General features: G+C 42.0%; 1 protein-coding gene across 9 annotated transcripts in view; it reads left to right on the top strand.

The window, feature by feature from the left end:
* NHSL1 (NHS like 1) overlaps positions 1–16,822 on the top strand; it is a 273,639-nt gene that overhangs the window by 116,151 nt on the left and 140,666 nt on the right. For 2 of the 9 annotated variants that reach the window (XM_054558216.2, XM_024249049.3), the window contains exon 1: positions 6,782–7,889. The exons of 2 other annotated variants lie outside the window; for them this stretch is intronic. In XM_054558216.2, coding sequence (XP_054414191.1) covers positions 7,688–7,889 — 202 coding nt within the window. In that variant the 5' untranslated portion in view covers positions 6,782–7,687. Of the gene's footprint in view, positions 1–1,016; positions 2,335–6,781; positions 8,881–16,822 lie in introns of those variants that run through there. 5 more of the 9 variants (XM_054558215.2, XM_024249052.3, XM_024249048.3 and 2 more) reach the window with 5 other exon arrangements.

Here is a 16,822-nt window from a genome sequence, read left to right as displayed (position 1 = left end):
AGTGACGATGTCCTAATAAATGAAGAAAAGCATACGCCTATCAGTTAATAAGCTTCTTTCTTCCCACAGTGAAACAGTATGGCCATATGAATGGGATTTTATTATTAACCCTTTAATTCAGATTGTATACTTTTTGCCAGTTTATTCATTTTACTTTTGCTTTTTGTGATTTAGTGATAAAGGAATGATTGCTATAAAGGCCTAATTATCTCCTTAGCTGAAGCTTGTTAAGATCAAAATAAAAAGGTAACATGGAAATGATGGATGGTTCCATTTTTTCACCCTGTCAACCAACATTGGCTAAATGCTGGCTCTGTGTAAGGTATTATAAGGCAGGAGTCCCCAAACCCCGGGCTGTGGCTTATTAGGAACCAGGCAGCTCAGCAGGAGGTGAGCTGTGGGCAAGCGAGCATTACTGCCTGAGCTTCACCTCCTGTCAGCCGGGCAGCGGTATTAGATTCTCATAGGAGTGCGAACCCTGTTGTGAGCCATGCATGCCAGGGATCTAGGTTGCACACTGCTTATGAGAATCTCATGCTGCTGATGAGCTGAGGTGGAACAGTTTCATCCTGAAACCACCCCCTACCCTGCTGTCCATGGAAAAATGGTCTTCCATGAAACTGGTCCCTGGTGCCAGAAAGGCTGGGGACCACTGCTATAAGGGACAGGAAGATGACAGATGAGCTTCCTGGCCTCAGGGGCATTATAGTCTAGCACTGTGCTAACTTAAACACGATCTGTGCACTAGCATCACTTGGGCGCTTCTAGGAGTTCAGAATTTCAGTCCGTTCTCCAGACCTGAATCACACTCTGCATTTCAATAAGATCTCCTGTGATTTTAAGTGCTTAATACAATTTGCAAAAAAAACCCAAAAAAACAAAAAACTGGTTGAGTAGATTAAAAAAAAATAACCACAGTGATCACTGGAGAAGCTATAGGAAAGGTATCAAGAACAAAGGAAGTCATGATTTTTAAAAATATTTATTTGGAATTTTATTTTGATCTCAGAGTAAGTTTGCCTTTGGTCTTCTTATATTAGAAGAATCTCAAAGTTGATGCTGTTTTAGGGTTTCTTGTAATCTGAACTCCTTAGATTGGGGACATTTTCTTGGTGGAAGTTGGTACAGATGTCGCATTCTTGGTTATGCATTGCTTACCAAGCCTCTGACGTCCATGTTCTCTGTCAGTGGCAGCTTCTTCCCCAGCGACATCCTTTATCCCCTTGCACCTCAGGGGACTGAGAACAATAATCTGCCATATTGCTCCTGTATCAAGTGATCCCATGGGGACAGTGCAGCTAAGTCTTAGGATGTCAGACCTGTTCGCCCTTTTCAGGCATGAAGACTTTGAAAGGTGGGAGTTGGGCTGGTGGTGATACATACGCATAAATGTTTGTGTTGAGTCTTTCCCTTTGAGGGGAACAACACTATTAATTCCATTGAAGGCACTGTGGCTTTAAAGCCAGGGTTTAATGAGAAGTCAGTGCTTTTCCTTCTTTTAAGTTTTAAAGCAGTGGTAGTTGAGGGCAACCTGAAAACGGAACCGGCGCTGATTAGGTAATTAGCTGTGTTTTGCCTTCCACGACTTCTTTCTAGAGTACAATCACTTGTTTCATTCCTTGGTGGGTGGAAAGGTGGATAAAGGAAGAAGGATTTAATGTGCTATGGGGAGTGTGTTTGCTGTGGTCCTGGGGCTAATACGGTTTGGTTGTTTTGTTTTTTTAGTTATAAATATCTGGCTCAAAGTATTTACTTTTGATATTGAGATAAGCTTTCATTATTCGTGTGTACCAATTACCTCATAGAAAGATTTCCATTTAAGTGTACTTTTAAATTATTCACAGGAGATGACAGTTGGAAAACCTACTGTACACTGTCCTAAGCTAAAGGTCCCTGTGGGTTGTCTGGGTGATTCATGTGGTAATCTGATGAGAGGCACACTTCACTGCTCCCAGCCCAGGCAGGGCCACTTCAGAACGTGACACCATTGAGAGCAGTCCTCTTCTCTGCTCTGTGATTCTCTTTGCACCTTTGTCTCTGTTCACATGCCTTCTGTTTATGCGCCTCACTCCCAGCCAAAACAGCCAACCCCAGTGGCTCTTGCAATACAGCCGTGTTTTCCCATTGATTTCTAACTTCAGGGTGCTGCCTCTCTTGTTCTCTTTTCTAGGTTTGACTGGACAGGCAAGCTACACATGGAAATGAAAAGTCGCAGTGCTCGTTTATGGCCTGTGAGGCCAAAAAACTGATGGCACTTGAAATTAGTTCCTATTTTTGGCTGGCATTTTACACAGATGGCGAGTAGAGCAATTACATGCCTGGTTGCGTTGAAAGGTTTGTCTAATCCTATATCCTGTCCTCTTTAACACTTTTTATTAAGTCTCCAACTTTCATTTATGATAAACTCCTTTTTCGGGATGCCAGTGTATGTTGAAACATAAAATATTGTGTCTTATGGCAAGAACCTTCCAAACATATTCAGTCTGTTCCTTTGACTCTTGGTAGAAGCATAGATAAATCTTTCCAAATTGATGGGCATTTGACTTAGGAATTCCCAAAGGAGATGATTCTAGAACTTCCTCTAGTAATTTATTCTGGTGCCTCCAGTTTTTATAGTTAAATTTTCTTTAATGTATTACTTAAATCATTTCTGAAATATACAAAGTAATATAGAATAATTTCTTGTCCCTTTGTCAGCAGTGATGGGTAAATGACCCTCAAGTGCGGAGAACTTAGTATAAAAGATGCAATTGATCATAAACATGGTGTAAAGATCCACCTGGGGGTCATTATGCAGGGTCTGCTCCTCCAGCCATTTCAACCCTGGGGCTTCCGTCCCGCTGGTGAAGGAGGGGGGTGCTGGCCAAAGGCAGCTGCGGCAAAGCCCTTCCACAGAGGCTCTGCCTTTTATTCCATGAGCCCTCATTAACTCCCACTAAACATGTAATTTAAACAAGCCTGTTTATGTGATTCCTAAGGCCTGAAGCTCAGCAGTGGCAAAGTGGTAGGAAGGGAGCAGTTATTGGCACATGTGATGACAGCAGAAGTTCGAATTTGACAGCCTGACAGTGAGAGGGAGGGGGCAGCCCAGCACGGTAAGGAAGGCAGATAAAATCTGTTCAGCACGTCTGTCTCACATGGGGACAAGGCAGTCTAATGTAGGTTTTCCTGGGGAAAAATAGCTACATTAAGATATTTTCATTACTTTGAAGATTATAGCTGAAGTTATTTTTAAAAAAAACCAATTACTGTAAAAGTTGGATTTGCAGGCAGGGAGCGGTGGGTCATGCCTGTAATCCCAGCACTTTGGGAGGCTGAGGCGGGCAGATCACCTGACATCAGGAGTTTGAGATCAGACTGGCCAACATGGCAAAACCCTATTTCTGCTAAAAATACAAAAATTAGCCAGGCATGGAGGTGCGCGCCTGTAGTTCCAGCTACTTGGGAGGCTGAGGAAAGAATTGCTTAAACCCGGGAGGCGAAGGTTGCAGTGAGCCAGGATCATGCCACTGCGCTCCAGCCTGAGTGACAGAGTGAGACTCCGCCTCAAAACAATAAATAAATAAATAAATGTAGGGATTTCTCCATGGCAGGCTTATTGTGAAGATTAGCAATAATATACAGGAAGCTTTTGGCGCAAAGTAGCCTTGGCCCTGCTGCCGGGAGGGGCTGATTTGTATGGCTCTTGGGTTGATAATCCACATAACTAAAATGTGGGGTTCATCGTGGTTGCTAAACAAATATAGCTTGAATGAATATAGTAGCTTCTTAAGAAGCCCACTTAGGATGTTCTAAGCTAATTAGAGTATATATCTAATATGCATAGTTAAGATCTAATTATTACCTACAAAGCTGATTTAAACCATTATATTCTCTTGACCAACAGGAACTCTGATCCAGTTGTAAAAGTAGTTAATTTATTTGACTTTCTTAGATAAATGAAGATTTAATAATCAAGGCCCAATATAACAGAAATATGGACTAGCCAGTAGACAGAGAATTGGTTATTATGCAAACATATCCCTAGGTCTTATGATTTGTGGGTGCACAGTTTCTGGAAATCTGGCACACGTGGGCACTTACTTTGAGGGAGAGTCATGAGTCTAGTCCCTGAATGGACTAGTTATCATTTTGGCTGCTTGGCAGGAAATGTTCCTTTAGCTTCTCCTATTAACCCTTTCCTTGAAGTGTACAGGGATGGGGGCACTGGAGGAAAACACGCCAGTTACTAATGATACCAATTCACCTTTGCTGCTGTGTGTATGCACACTCCATGGAGGGGGAGTTGAGGAAAGCACTCAACAGCACTTCTGGTAAATAAAAAACAGCACTTGGGCCAGGCACGGTGGCTCATGTCTGTAATCCCAGCACTTTGGGAGGCCGAGGCAGGCAGATCACCTGAGGTTGGGAGTTCGAGACCAGCCTGACCAACATGGAGAAACCCCGTCTCTACTAAAAACACAAAATTAGCTGGGCGTGGTGGCATATGCCTGTAATCCCAGCTACTCAGGAGGCTGAGGGAGGAGAATCACTTGAACCCGAGAGGCAGAGGTTGCAGTGAGCCGAGATTGCACCATTGCACTCCAGCCTGGGCAACAAGAGGGAAACTCCGCCTCCAAAAAAAGAACACACAAGGTTTAAGCATATATATAATTTTTTATTTTTATTTATTTCTTTTGAGACAGGGTCTCACTCTGTTGCCCAGGCTGGAGTGCAGTGGTGCAACCACAGCTCACTGAAGCCTCGATTTCCTGGGCTCAAGCGATCCTCCCACCTCAGCCTCCTGAGTAGCTGGGACCACAGGCAAGTACCACCATGCCTGACTTAACTTTTTTTTCTTTTTTTTTGGGCATTATTTGTAGACACAGGGTTTTGCCATGTTTCCCAGGCCGGGCTTGAACTCCTGAGCTCAAAACGATTCATCTACCTTGGCCTCCCAAAGTGCTGGGATTACAGACGTAAGCCACCGTGCCCAGCCAGATATTTTTAAATTAAAAATGCAGCTGCGGGATGTAGAGAGTAGGGAGAAGAGAATTGTGTTCATTATTTGGGTTCCATGGCTCCTTTGAGAGTGCACAGATGTGTGGCAGGGGGTCTCGTGAACCAGTGAAATGGTAAACAGCATTTGGGGTGTTAATGGATTTCTCTGGTGAGATGGTCTTTTTTTTACTTTTCCTTTTATATTTTGAGACTCTCAAAAAGTGTTTTCTACTCAGAAGGAAGAGAGTGGATGTTTGATGTTAGCCACTGGTGTTATGCACAACTATTTTACCTTTGCCTTTATAATGGTAGTCAGCCGGGCACGGTGGCTCATGCCTGTAATCCCAGCACCTTGGGAGGCTGAAGCAGGCGGATCACAAGGTCAGGGGATCGAGACCATCCAGGCTAACATGGTGAAACCCTGTCTCTACTAAAAATACAAACACAAAATTAGCCAGGCGTGGTGGCGGGCGCCTGTGGTCCCAGCTACTCGGGAGGCTGAGTCAGGAGAATGGCGTGAACCCGGGAGGTAGAGCTTGCATCAAGCCACTGCACTCCAGCCTGGGCGACAGAGCAAGACTCTGTCTAAAAAAAAGAAAAAGAAATAATGGTAGTCAACGTGGAGATATTATTGCAATTAATAACTGAAACAGGCCCAGAGCACTTGGTGATGTAGCAAGCATCCCTGGTAAGTGTGTGAATCTCTGATCCAAGTGGTGTCGGATGCAGCCTGGTCCTCATTACTGACTTCTCTGTGTGACATTGGGTATGAACATACTTTCTCTGGGCCTGAGCTTTCCTATCTGAAAATCAAGGAGTTTAAACTATGTGATCTCAAGGACTCTTTTAGCTTTTAAACTGAGGCTGCTTTGTAGCTTCTCCCTTAGTAGTACCTGTTCTCTGTCATTATTTACATGGTGTAATATGAACTGCCTATCTTAGTAACACTTTGTAGAACTTCTGACTATCTTCTACAAGTATTCCTGTCCCAGTAAGCTTGTAGAGCCTTCTTCTTAAAATCTCAGTGAATTGGAGTACATGTATGATGCAAAATCCTGGTTTAAAAATTTTTAATCAGTTTATTTTCTATTGCAGTTCGTTAATTTTTATGTATTTGATCGATGCTGAGTGAAGCAAAGTGCTACAGACCTAGTTCTCTACTCGTTGCTTATTTGCCTTACCCCAAATAACGCTTGGGAGAAGGAGATGCCGACCCAAGTCTCTATGATGGAAAGTTGCAGGGACTTTTAACACCCCTAGGACCATGGAATTGCAGTAAGTTAGCCTTGGGTGAAATGCTACACCCAAATGCATTGCAAATTGTGGCTCTAGATAGTTTGCAGAGGAGGCTCAGGGCTAGAGTCTGCAGCTAAGTGCCACTAGTATAACTCTCTGATGACTCTTTGTGATAGGATGATCATTCGAGGTTGGAGAGGAATAACCCCCAGGGGCTTCCAGTGATAGGGCAGAGGAGAATCCTCAGCCCCGCACTCTGGCTGCTGGTGACAGGCAGGAGTGACAATAACAGGTAAAATAATGGCTGCGTTTCATCTTTGCTGGAAGCTGGGAGTGAATAGCCGGGTCTGTTATATTCTCTTTGGAAGTATACTTCCTTAAATGATGGACATTCCTAAATCCATCTAGGAATGTTGGATCTATCTATCTATCTATCTATCTGTCTATCTATCTATCTATCTGTCTGTCTGTCTGTCTGTCTATCTATCTATCTATCATCTATCTATCTATCTATCTATCTATCTATCTATCGTATTAAGCCCCTTCTCAAAATTGTAGTTTCAGAAGTATGATTTGATAATTCATGATCAAGTTCTTTTTCTTTATGCCCAGAAGTCTGTATTCTGCACAGACTTGCATACCCCTAGCTGCGCTAAAGTTCAGAAGTTTGAGCTGCCACTGAAGTATTGACTGTGGAGAGGCGGGGTTTTCTGTCTCCAATGAGGTGCCTTTGGTGTCGGGAAAGCCTATCATCTTTCGCAGGAGTGCTTGCTCTGTAATCCAAGCAATAGCCACGCAGCCGGTTTTATTGTTTGCGGAGTCCTGCGGCTCTGAACGAGCGCTTCACAGACGGGAAGGAGAGCAAGTGGGCGGTTTATGATTCTGCCCTGTGCTGGGGCGAGTGAGCTGAGCTCTTTGATTTCTCCCAAGTAACTGTGTGGGTGAACTGTAAACTGGGTGCCTGGCTTGACCCTGACTCTTTTTCTCTAGGGTGAGGAGTTACTTCTTTCGGCAACCGACAGCTGGCTTTCTGCCCTGGTGGGGAAAGATGCCCAGGAGAGCAGTAGGATTACAATTTGGGATGCTAGGGACACGCCAAAGAGTCGGGGTGCCTTGGCTTTGTGTTTTGCAAAGTCCTGACAAGTGCTCCTGAAATGAACACGCTGCTTCATTTTTTAAATTATACTTTTATTTATTTATTATTTTTTGGCCGTGGATATCGCGGATCTAGAAACGGAGTCCACGATGTGGCTAGGGTAAAACATTTTTCTTTTCTTTCTTAACCCCTCCTTTTCCCTTTCTTTTTAATTGGGTGACACAGAAGCCGTCTTTTTGGATAATGCGGTGCCTGACTGTCAGCGTTGTCTAAGAGGGAAAAAGCAGGCTCGTGGAGAGGACCTGGGCCAATGCAAAAAAGCCAGCGTTTTGTTTGCTGGGCTGTTCTTTGTCTCTAGTTGATTTTGAAAAGAAGATGAAAAAGGAAGGCTCTTCAGGTTCCTTCAGACTCAAGCCGAATACAGGTTCTCTGGCACGTGCTGTGAGTTGGATACATTTCTCCTCCTTGTCCAGGCAGACAAAGAGGCTGTTTCGCAGTGATGGAGAGCTCTCGGTTTGTGGGCAGCAGGTGGAAGTGGATGACGAAAACTGGATATACAGAGCCCAGCCCAGAAAAGGTGACTCGATTTTTAAAAAATGTAAACATTTGAAAAAGTTTGTTATGTAGAATTCTTTGTTTCTATCACTCCCCCTTCATGATTTTTGCCCCCATTAGGAGTTCCTTTTGAAATGTTTGTTTTTGTATTGGAATTCGGCGTCATTTGTTTACATGTCTAAAATAAAAATGCTCTTCCTCAGCTTGAGCTTGTATCTTGTATCATTCACAGAAAGATAAAGTAGCTGTTATTTGTTCTCGGCAGCCTCCCTCCCTCCATGAGAGCCACATGCTCATGTGACTTGTGAAAAGTTCAATGATAAACCACCACCCTAGCTAGAGAGAATCTTCTGCCCTTACAGCAATCTGGGGCTAGAACGTGGAGCTCTTGTGAAACTGCACTGAGAAAACTTCGGGAATCGTACATAGTCCTCTTGCATCCTTCTTCTAAGGTTGATGAATTACATGAATGCTTGAATGAAACCGGTGTTGGGCTGTGACATCAAGGAAAATGAACACGCAAGGGGCTTAACCCTGATATGTTGGTCCCAAGGAGTTTCTGGATTTTTTTTTTCTTTCTCCTTTCCTTCTTTTAACCAGAGTTTTTAGATTTCTATCAAGTTTCTTTTCAGACCGACATTGGCTCTGTTCTCAGAATTAACATGTTTTGCCTCCAAGATGAAAAAAAAAAATACCAGTCCTGCTGGGAGAGAGGGAAACTGTTCAATATTTCTTAACACACCCCTATTTTATATTTAGATTTTCTGAGTTCTTCCTCTTAGTGTGTGTAGGGACTGAATTGTTAAGCTCTAAAATGGTTTCTCCATTCGGTGCAGTGGGCAAAGCCCAGTAGGGGAGTGCTATTTAAGTATCACAAAGGAATCAAGTCCAGACATTCCGCGTGATTGTGTTTTCCCTGTTTATCACATTCTTCCCCGTGCCAAGAGAAACCTTGCTGGAGTCTTTCCGGGACCTGTGCTTCTCCCTGTTTTGGAAAGCAAAACTACTGAAACGTGAGAGAATCAACTAAATTAAATATGTGCTTATGAGTATAGTAATTATATCGCACAGGCGGAGCATTAATGCAGCCCTTCTTCAGGGTGAATGTGTGTGTAAACTATTTGTTCTTGTCTATTAAACTCTGGCACAAGAGGGACTAGCTAATAATCTTTGAAGATATCAGTTGTTTATTGTATCAACAAGGTGATCAACAATGAGCCACTGATTCTGAGCTTAAAAATGTGGGTTTTCAGTTCAAATGCTGTGTGATTGCCAGGCTTAGAAAAGGCATTTGTGCTTTCTGGCTGGAGTTGTATAGTTTAGTAAGTCCGTGAACTTTACTTTTCTAAATCAGGAATAAGCTGTGGTTTTGGTAAATGATTGGGTTGTAATGTTTGAAACAAAAATGTTTGGAGGGTGGATTCAGTAGTGCTGTGGTCGCAAGAGGGTATAGTTTTGATTCCTTTGGGCTTTGCCAAAGGTTGCTTTTTAGGACTTGTTTGACTTTGAGTCAACCACTGTCAAGTCTCTGTTAACGATTGTATACATGTGAGCATGAGGCTGTAGGATTTCTACTGTAGATGCTTCATCTGAATTAGCATTAAAGGAACAGAGACTGAATTTGTGTGTGTTAGTTTTAGTTGGGAAATAAAGCAAATACTGTACACGTGACTTGTGGAAAATAAAGAAGTCATTGTAAAGGACAGGGGCAACTTGTGAAGGGAGGACTTGCTTACGTAGCGATACAAAAGATTGTGCGCTTTATCCCTTAATGGAATAGGGGATACAGTAGCTTCATGAAGATAAATGGAAACATAATACAGGGTGTAAGTTTATGTGTTTTTTTAAAATAATTGGGCATGAATAATATGATTTTTGACATATGGTGTCAGAAAGAGTCCTTAAAAAGCTGCTTATACATCAAAATTCATGGCATTATATTCTGTTTTCGCATTTGACTTACAAAAGAAAATTGGCTTCCAACTTTGACATCTTGTCTCAGGGGGATGTTATAACAGTTGATCTTTATTCCACACAATTCCTTCCTTTGGAGAAATACAGAAGTGACATTTGTTTATGCGAGCAGATCAAAAGAGGAAAAGTCTTCAAGAAAAATTATGCAGAAATGAAGTTTTTTCTTAGAAGCATCAAATAGGCTGAAACTCTAGCAAGGATTATCAGTCAATATTAAGAATGCCCAATGGCCACATTAGGATTTGGTTGCAAATAAATATGCACTGGGAGACACATTGGTCTGATGGGAATGTGTAGCATCTTTTATATCTCTCTGCCCAAATCACACACAGCCTAATCCACCTTTCTTTCAGTTTATTCCACAATCCCCCTAACTTACATTAACATTTTTTGATTTACACAGATTGCCAAAAACCTGCTCTCCCTCCTCCCCACTCTCTTGCTCTCTCTCTTTTTCTCTCTCGCTCTCTCTCTGTCTCTCTCTCTCTCTGTCTCTCTCTCTCTCTCTCTCACACACACACACACACACACACACAATCATCATGCAGTGACAATAGACGTAGGGCAACTGTAGCTTAACAAGCCAGCCTTGCATCAGTGGTCCCCCTGCGGGATCTCTGGTTGGCGGGGGTCCGGTTCTGTAGCTCCTGGCGTTCTCCCTCCCCTCCAGCAGCTGCTGCCAGACCACACTGCTTGCCTGTTCCCTGCCCGCTGTCTCCAGGTATGCTTTGCACCATTAGCCTGCTGAGCTCCTACCATCAGTGTGGATAGTGTGTTGTATGACACACATTCAATTTCTGAAACAGAAGCTCTTTTAATAGGGAATTTCTATGCTGGATTGTTATCAGGAACATCAAAATAAAGTTTTTAAGTGGTTACCCTTATGGATATCTTTCGGTACAACAAACCCATAGCTTTATGATTTAATGTCAAAAAACTAAGGATAAAATTATAGTGCTTGATATTCATTTTCTTTTGAGAATCTTTTTATAAGATTAGAAGCTACTAGTATGCATTTTCTGATTAGACTACTGTTCCTGAGCTTAAAAAGTAATTACAAGATACATATTGATAGGTCCAAAGCAGCTACCAGTAAGCATCTGTATGTTTTCTTTTGTATGTGTGTTTGACAGCACACTACAAGTTTCAGAATTCTCTTGAATCCCATCCCTGTTTATACTCAGAGAGGTAAGAATGAATTGGGTAACAGCAATGATCAATTCTTATATTCTTAGTATGATATCACTAAGTAGATGATGTTTTGACTTAATTAGCCATACAAATCGAGGGTGTGAATCAGTATCTTCTTTATAGTAAAAAAGTGGAATGCAGTAGTAGATAAGACAATATGTAACTTTTCACGTGAAGTTGTGAGAGCATTTATTGGTGGAATCATTACCGAATACCATGTGCAGGATACAAAGAAAGATAGCACTCAGGCCCTGAAGTCATGGAGTTCATGCTTAAATGGAGAAGCAGATAAGACATCTAAAGTGGGGAGGTTAAAGAGAAAATGTAGGATAATTGTGAAAAAGTGCAACACGATGACCTAGATGAGAAGGTCCAGATAAAGGAACTTTATCTGGAACATTTTCATGTTTTGCATCGTCTTCTAACTGTTAGCATTTAACTGAACAAGATTTAATGAGTACCTGCTGCTTTTCCAGCACTGTAGAAGGTCCTTGAGGAAGACTAATGACTAATAGTATTTATTCTGTGCTTTCCCTTTCTTGCTCACTCAAATAAAACTAAAAGAGGTGGAATCATAATGGGGTGTCCGTCCTCTCATTGAGCAGAGCTTGTTTTGTTGTATCCCCAGCTCTCCATTTAGCTGGGCAGAAGCGTGATTGATGATCCTGGTATTGGCAGGTCAGCAGATAGAGAGGGTAATTGACATGCAAAGCCTTGCTTTAAACAATGTTTCATCCTTTCCTTCTGGACTTTATCGTACAGACTAGTAATGTTACCAGCTTTGAATCATTTGAATGTCAGTACCCTCCCTTCTCAGCCACTACAAAAATGGCCAGAGAATGGCCATAGTAAGTATCAAGGGTAATGAATAATCCATATACTAAATAATCCATTTTTGAGTGTGGGAGTGGGATCTATTTAAAGTAATTTCATCCCAGTTTTTCTCCTAATAAAATAGTTGCAGAAAGCAGGATCCTTGCACATAATTAGACTACTAATGACCAGATATTACAGAGGAGAAAAATGACATGAAAAACCAAAAGCAGCTAGGTCAAAAGTCAAGATCCTGTTTCCATGTAAATAGCTGTGATTTATTTCTGATAATAAAATCCTTAAATTGGTGGGATTTAGGAAGAGCTTCCTGGGCCAGGCGTGGTGGCGCATGCCTGTTATCGCAACACTTTCGGAGGCTGAAGTGGGCATAACACTTGAGCCCAGGAGTTCAAGACCAGCCTAGGGAGCACGACGAAACCTTGTCTCTACAAAAAAATAGAAAAAGTAGTCAAGTGTGGTGGTGTGTGCCTGTAGTTCCAGCTACTCAGGAGGCTGAGGTGGGAGGATTGCTTGAGCCTGGGAGGTCGAGTCTGCAGTGAGCCGAGGTCACACCACTGCATTCCAGCCTGGGTAACACAGTGAGACTAGGTCTCAAAACCAAACAAACATAAAGACTAGGTCTCAAACCAAAAAAAAGTCCTCCATAAAAAATAGCTTGTTTATGGCATTAAGAAAACCTAAGAAATATTGACAAATATTGTCAAGTAGCATCACAAATTTAAGAGTGAAACAAGATCAGTAAGTTTTATTTATTCCGAGGGTTACTACATATATCGGAAAAATAGCCAAAGGAAGTTTACCTTGGTGTCTTAACAAAAGAGATCAGTGAATGTCATGGTTTTCCTCTTACTTCCTACTGAAGATGACATTCTGTGAAAGAGACACACAGTGAGTGCCACTTAATGTTTTCTCTGATCCATTGAGACTGCCCTTTATTGGCCTTTGATTATTATTATTTTTTCTTCTGAAGTTGGGACTCTGTTGTCTCACTGCTTTGTTTTATTGTAATATGTCTTTATTTGCAAATTAAATTGTTGAAGTTCGATTTAAATGATATTTTATCTAGTATCCTTCCTTTTTTAGTTTAAAAACTTTGTGCATTTGTTTTGAGAAGAGGCATTTAAATTATGAAAAATATCTTTTTTTAAAAATTATGAAAACTATCTTAAGAGTGATAAAAAGAAACAACTTAACTGTCAGAGCTTGAGTTTGGAAGTGAGTAACCTGTGTTCTTTTCCATTAAAATGTCTTTGCTAAGTTACAGAAACCTTTGAAATTGATCTTTATGAACAGTTTACTTTTATTTATTTATTTATTTATTTAGAGACAGAGTCTTGCTCTGTCGCCCAGGCTGGAGTGCAGTGGCACAATCTCGTCTCACTGCAGCCTCTGCCTCCCGGGTTCTAGCGATTCTCCTACCTCAGCCTGCTGGGTAGCTGGGATTACAGGCACCCGCCACCACGCCCGGCTAATTTTTGTATTTTTAGTAGAGATGAGGTTTTACCATGTTGGCCAGGCTGGTCTTGAACTCCTGACCTCAGGTGATCCGCCCACCTCAGCCTCCCAAAGTGTTGGGATTACAGGCGTGAGCCACCACGCCTGGCCAACAGTTTGTTTTTAATAATTTTAAAAGATGCTGCATGTTATCTAGGGTTAATTTTTATGTCTCATGCAATTATTATAAAATATATTTCCATGTAATTTCAGGGTGTTTTGGTTTAACTATAACATGTTCTGTCAAATTAGAGGGGTTTGTTTGTTTGCTTTTTTTTTTTAGAAGCACGGTCTTGCTTTGTTGCCCAGGCTGGAGTGCAGTGGCACAATCATAGCTCCCTGTAACCTTGAACTCCCAGGCTCAAGGGATCCTCCCCGCTCAGCCTCCTGAGTAGCTAGGACTACAGGCACACGGTACCATGCCTTTCTAATCTTTTATTTTATTTTATTTTTGTAGAGATGGGGTCTCTCTCTTTTGCTCAGGCTGATCTTGAACATCTGGCCTAAAGTGATCCTCCTGCCTTGGCCTCCCAAAATGCTGGGATTATAAGCCTGAGCCACCATGCCCAGCCTAGAGTTTTTTTGAAAACTACAGTATTTTCTATCAAATACTTCAGTTTAATCTCCTAAAGGTCTGCTGTGTTTCTACCTACATGTCCGTCCTCATAGAGTTTAGGCCCTCATCAGCTCTTACTTGGACTTCCAAATGATCTTCTGTCCTCTCTTGCTTTCTCCACTCTTGTTCCCCTTTGATCCATCCATGAGTCTACACTGTTTCCAGAGTGATCTTCCTAAAATACAAAAACCAGCTGGGACTGGTGGCTGAAGCCTATATATAATCCCAGCACTTGGGGAGGCCAAGGTGGGAGGAACTTTTGAACTCAGGGGTTCATGACCAACCTGGCCAACATGGTGAAACCCCGTCTCTACTAAAAATACAAACATTATTCGGGTTTAGTGGTACATACCTGTAATCTCAGCTATTTGGGGGGCTGAGGCAGGAGAATCGCTTGAAGCCGGGAGGCGGAGGTTGCAGTGAGCCGAGATCTCACCACTTCACTCCAGCCTGGGTGACAGAGCAAGACTCTGTCTCAGAAAAACAAAAAACAGAAAAACCCACAAAAACAACTGGATCACCTTTCTGTAGCTCCCCATTGCCTACAGAATGAAGCCCACATCACTTTACATGGCGTGAAACCTTACGAGATCTGCTTCCGTCCTCTTCCCTGCAGAACTAGCATACAGACTCATTGCTTTTTCACAACTCCAGAAACTAGCACCTCCCGTTCCCTCTTATTCCCTGTGCCAGGGTGCTCCGGTCGCCTCCCCTGCCTGTTGACCTCCTACTTATCCTTCTAGACTCGCTTTAAAACTCTGTGAAGTGTTCTCTAACATCCTCAGGCAGAGCTGATGGCTCTTGTCACTATGTTATTTCTCTGCCTTCTTCATTCCTCTCTAATCGTGTTTATCATACACTGGTTTATGCTTACTTGTTTACTTGTCTGTGTCTTGAACTAGCCATGACCTGTTTTAGGATGGAGACTCAATCTTATTTTATTTTATTTTTTTATCCCAAGGCTAAGTGCTCAATGAATGGTTGCTGAATGGGTAAACTTAACACATCTGGGACTCGGTTAAATGGTGCTTTGTGCACAGGCTAATGTGCTAAGCAAGTACTTTCTGAATTTGGCTTAGTCCGGCTAGTTTTTGTATTTTTAGTAGAGACTGGTTTCACCATGTTTGCCAGGTTGGTCTTGAACTCCTGGCCTCAAGTGATCCACCTGCCTCGGCTTCCCAAAGTGCTCGGATTACAGGCTTGGCTTGAGCCACTGCCTGTAATCCCTGTTTTGGGAAGATCACTCTAGAAACAGTGATGGATCAAAGGGGAACAAGGATGGATCAAAGGGGAACAAGAGTGGAGACAGCAAGAGAGGACAGAAGACCATTCAGAAGTCCAAGTTATAGGTAGCACTGTATGCTTATTACCAGTGCTCTCAATTCTGGACTTTTTTGAGTGTAATAAAAGAGAGGGTTCTGTTTGTGGGAACATAATTTCGATGGCATACTTTTGGTGTTTTCTATTGCTTCACTCAGACTATGCATGTATCAAGCTCTTTGGATTAAAAAAAAAAAAATTTGATCAGGGCTGTTTTTACCAATTGGTAAAGTTGGCTTTAGTGAACAGAGATATGGAATTAACAATCCAAGCCTGATAAGGAGAGGCTCCATGGTGCTACTGCAATCTTTTCTTAACTGGTTTCCCTGCGCTCACCTTTGTACACACTGCTCCCCTCCCCACCAATTGGTCTGATCTTAACCTAGCAGCCTCAGTGATCCTGTTAAACCTCAAACATGAGTCATGTGTAACTTCACTGCTTGAAACCCCTCAGGTGCTTTCCTTCTCCAGGGAGTTGAATAGCTAAGCCTTGACAATGCTCTCTTAAGCCCTATACATTCTGCTTCCCTTACCCCATTGCCTCCTTGTGCTTCCTCCTCACTCTCTCCTCCACACTGTAAAATGGGATAATACCTATTCATCATACATACATACCAGTAGCAGGTACAATTTATTTATTGAATAAATGAGTGTTTGTTTTATAGATATGCTGTAAGCCTACAAATTCGATCTATTGTATTTAATGATACTGGCCATTGGATTGATAATCTCTTCACTATCAATAGTCAGTTGAGTCAAAAAATGTCTTTATCCTAGTGTAGACTATGCTATTATCTAGAATTTCCAGTTGTGGAAGTGTCTTTGGAGTGCTTGTATAACCTAGGCAACTCAAGTGGAACCTATCACTTCCTTTACATAATCCTTCAAGGAATTTGTATCTCAGTGTTGATGTCAAATCCTGAAATGATTAAAATACTAAATTGAAAGTCATGTCTGAATCAGTCAACCTATCCATAAGCTTAACAATAGCTAATATTTAGTGAATGTTTACCGTGGCGAGACACTATTATTAAAACTTTACATGAGTTCATTCATTTAATAAACATAGTCTGGATATCATAAGTGACCAATAAAAACAATAGTTGGTTTGGTAAGGAAGGGTCAGATCATTAGAGAGAACTGAAAACTGGGCAGAGAAACAGATGTGGGGAAGCAGGGGACCGAGTATAATTCTTCAGACAGAGAAAGGACACTGAAAGCACCTAGGGCGTTTTGGCGTCAAGGACTTAATAACTTTTGGTTTAAGGGCAAATACTCTGCTTTGAGAATATTTGAGTATGTGCTTCATACTTCTACTAGACTTGAAGCCCTTTGAAGTCTAGCCTGTGTCTTTTTCAAGTGCCTTGCACTTTGCAGATAGTAAGTAAATATCTATTGTGAATACTAGGTCGAAGCTGTATTGGAGGGAACCTGCTCTGGTTATGGCGTGCAGAAGGGATTGGAGCATTAGGGGTTAGAACCAGGTCATCTAGGGGCTGTCATAACCGAGAAAAGACAAAGTTCTG

The sequence above is a fragment of the Pongo abelii genome, chromosome 5 (genome assembly GCF_028885655.2).
Source record: "Pongo abelii isolate AG06213 chromosome 5, NHGRI_mPonAbe1-v2.0_pri, whole genome shotgun sequence".
NCBI classification, from domain to species: Eukaryota; Metazoa; Chordata; class Mammalia; order Primates; family Hominidae; genus Pongo; species Pongo abelii.
Note: the sequence above shows the minus strand (reverse complement) of the source record. Positions and strands in the feature narration are given on the sequence as shown.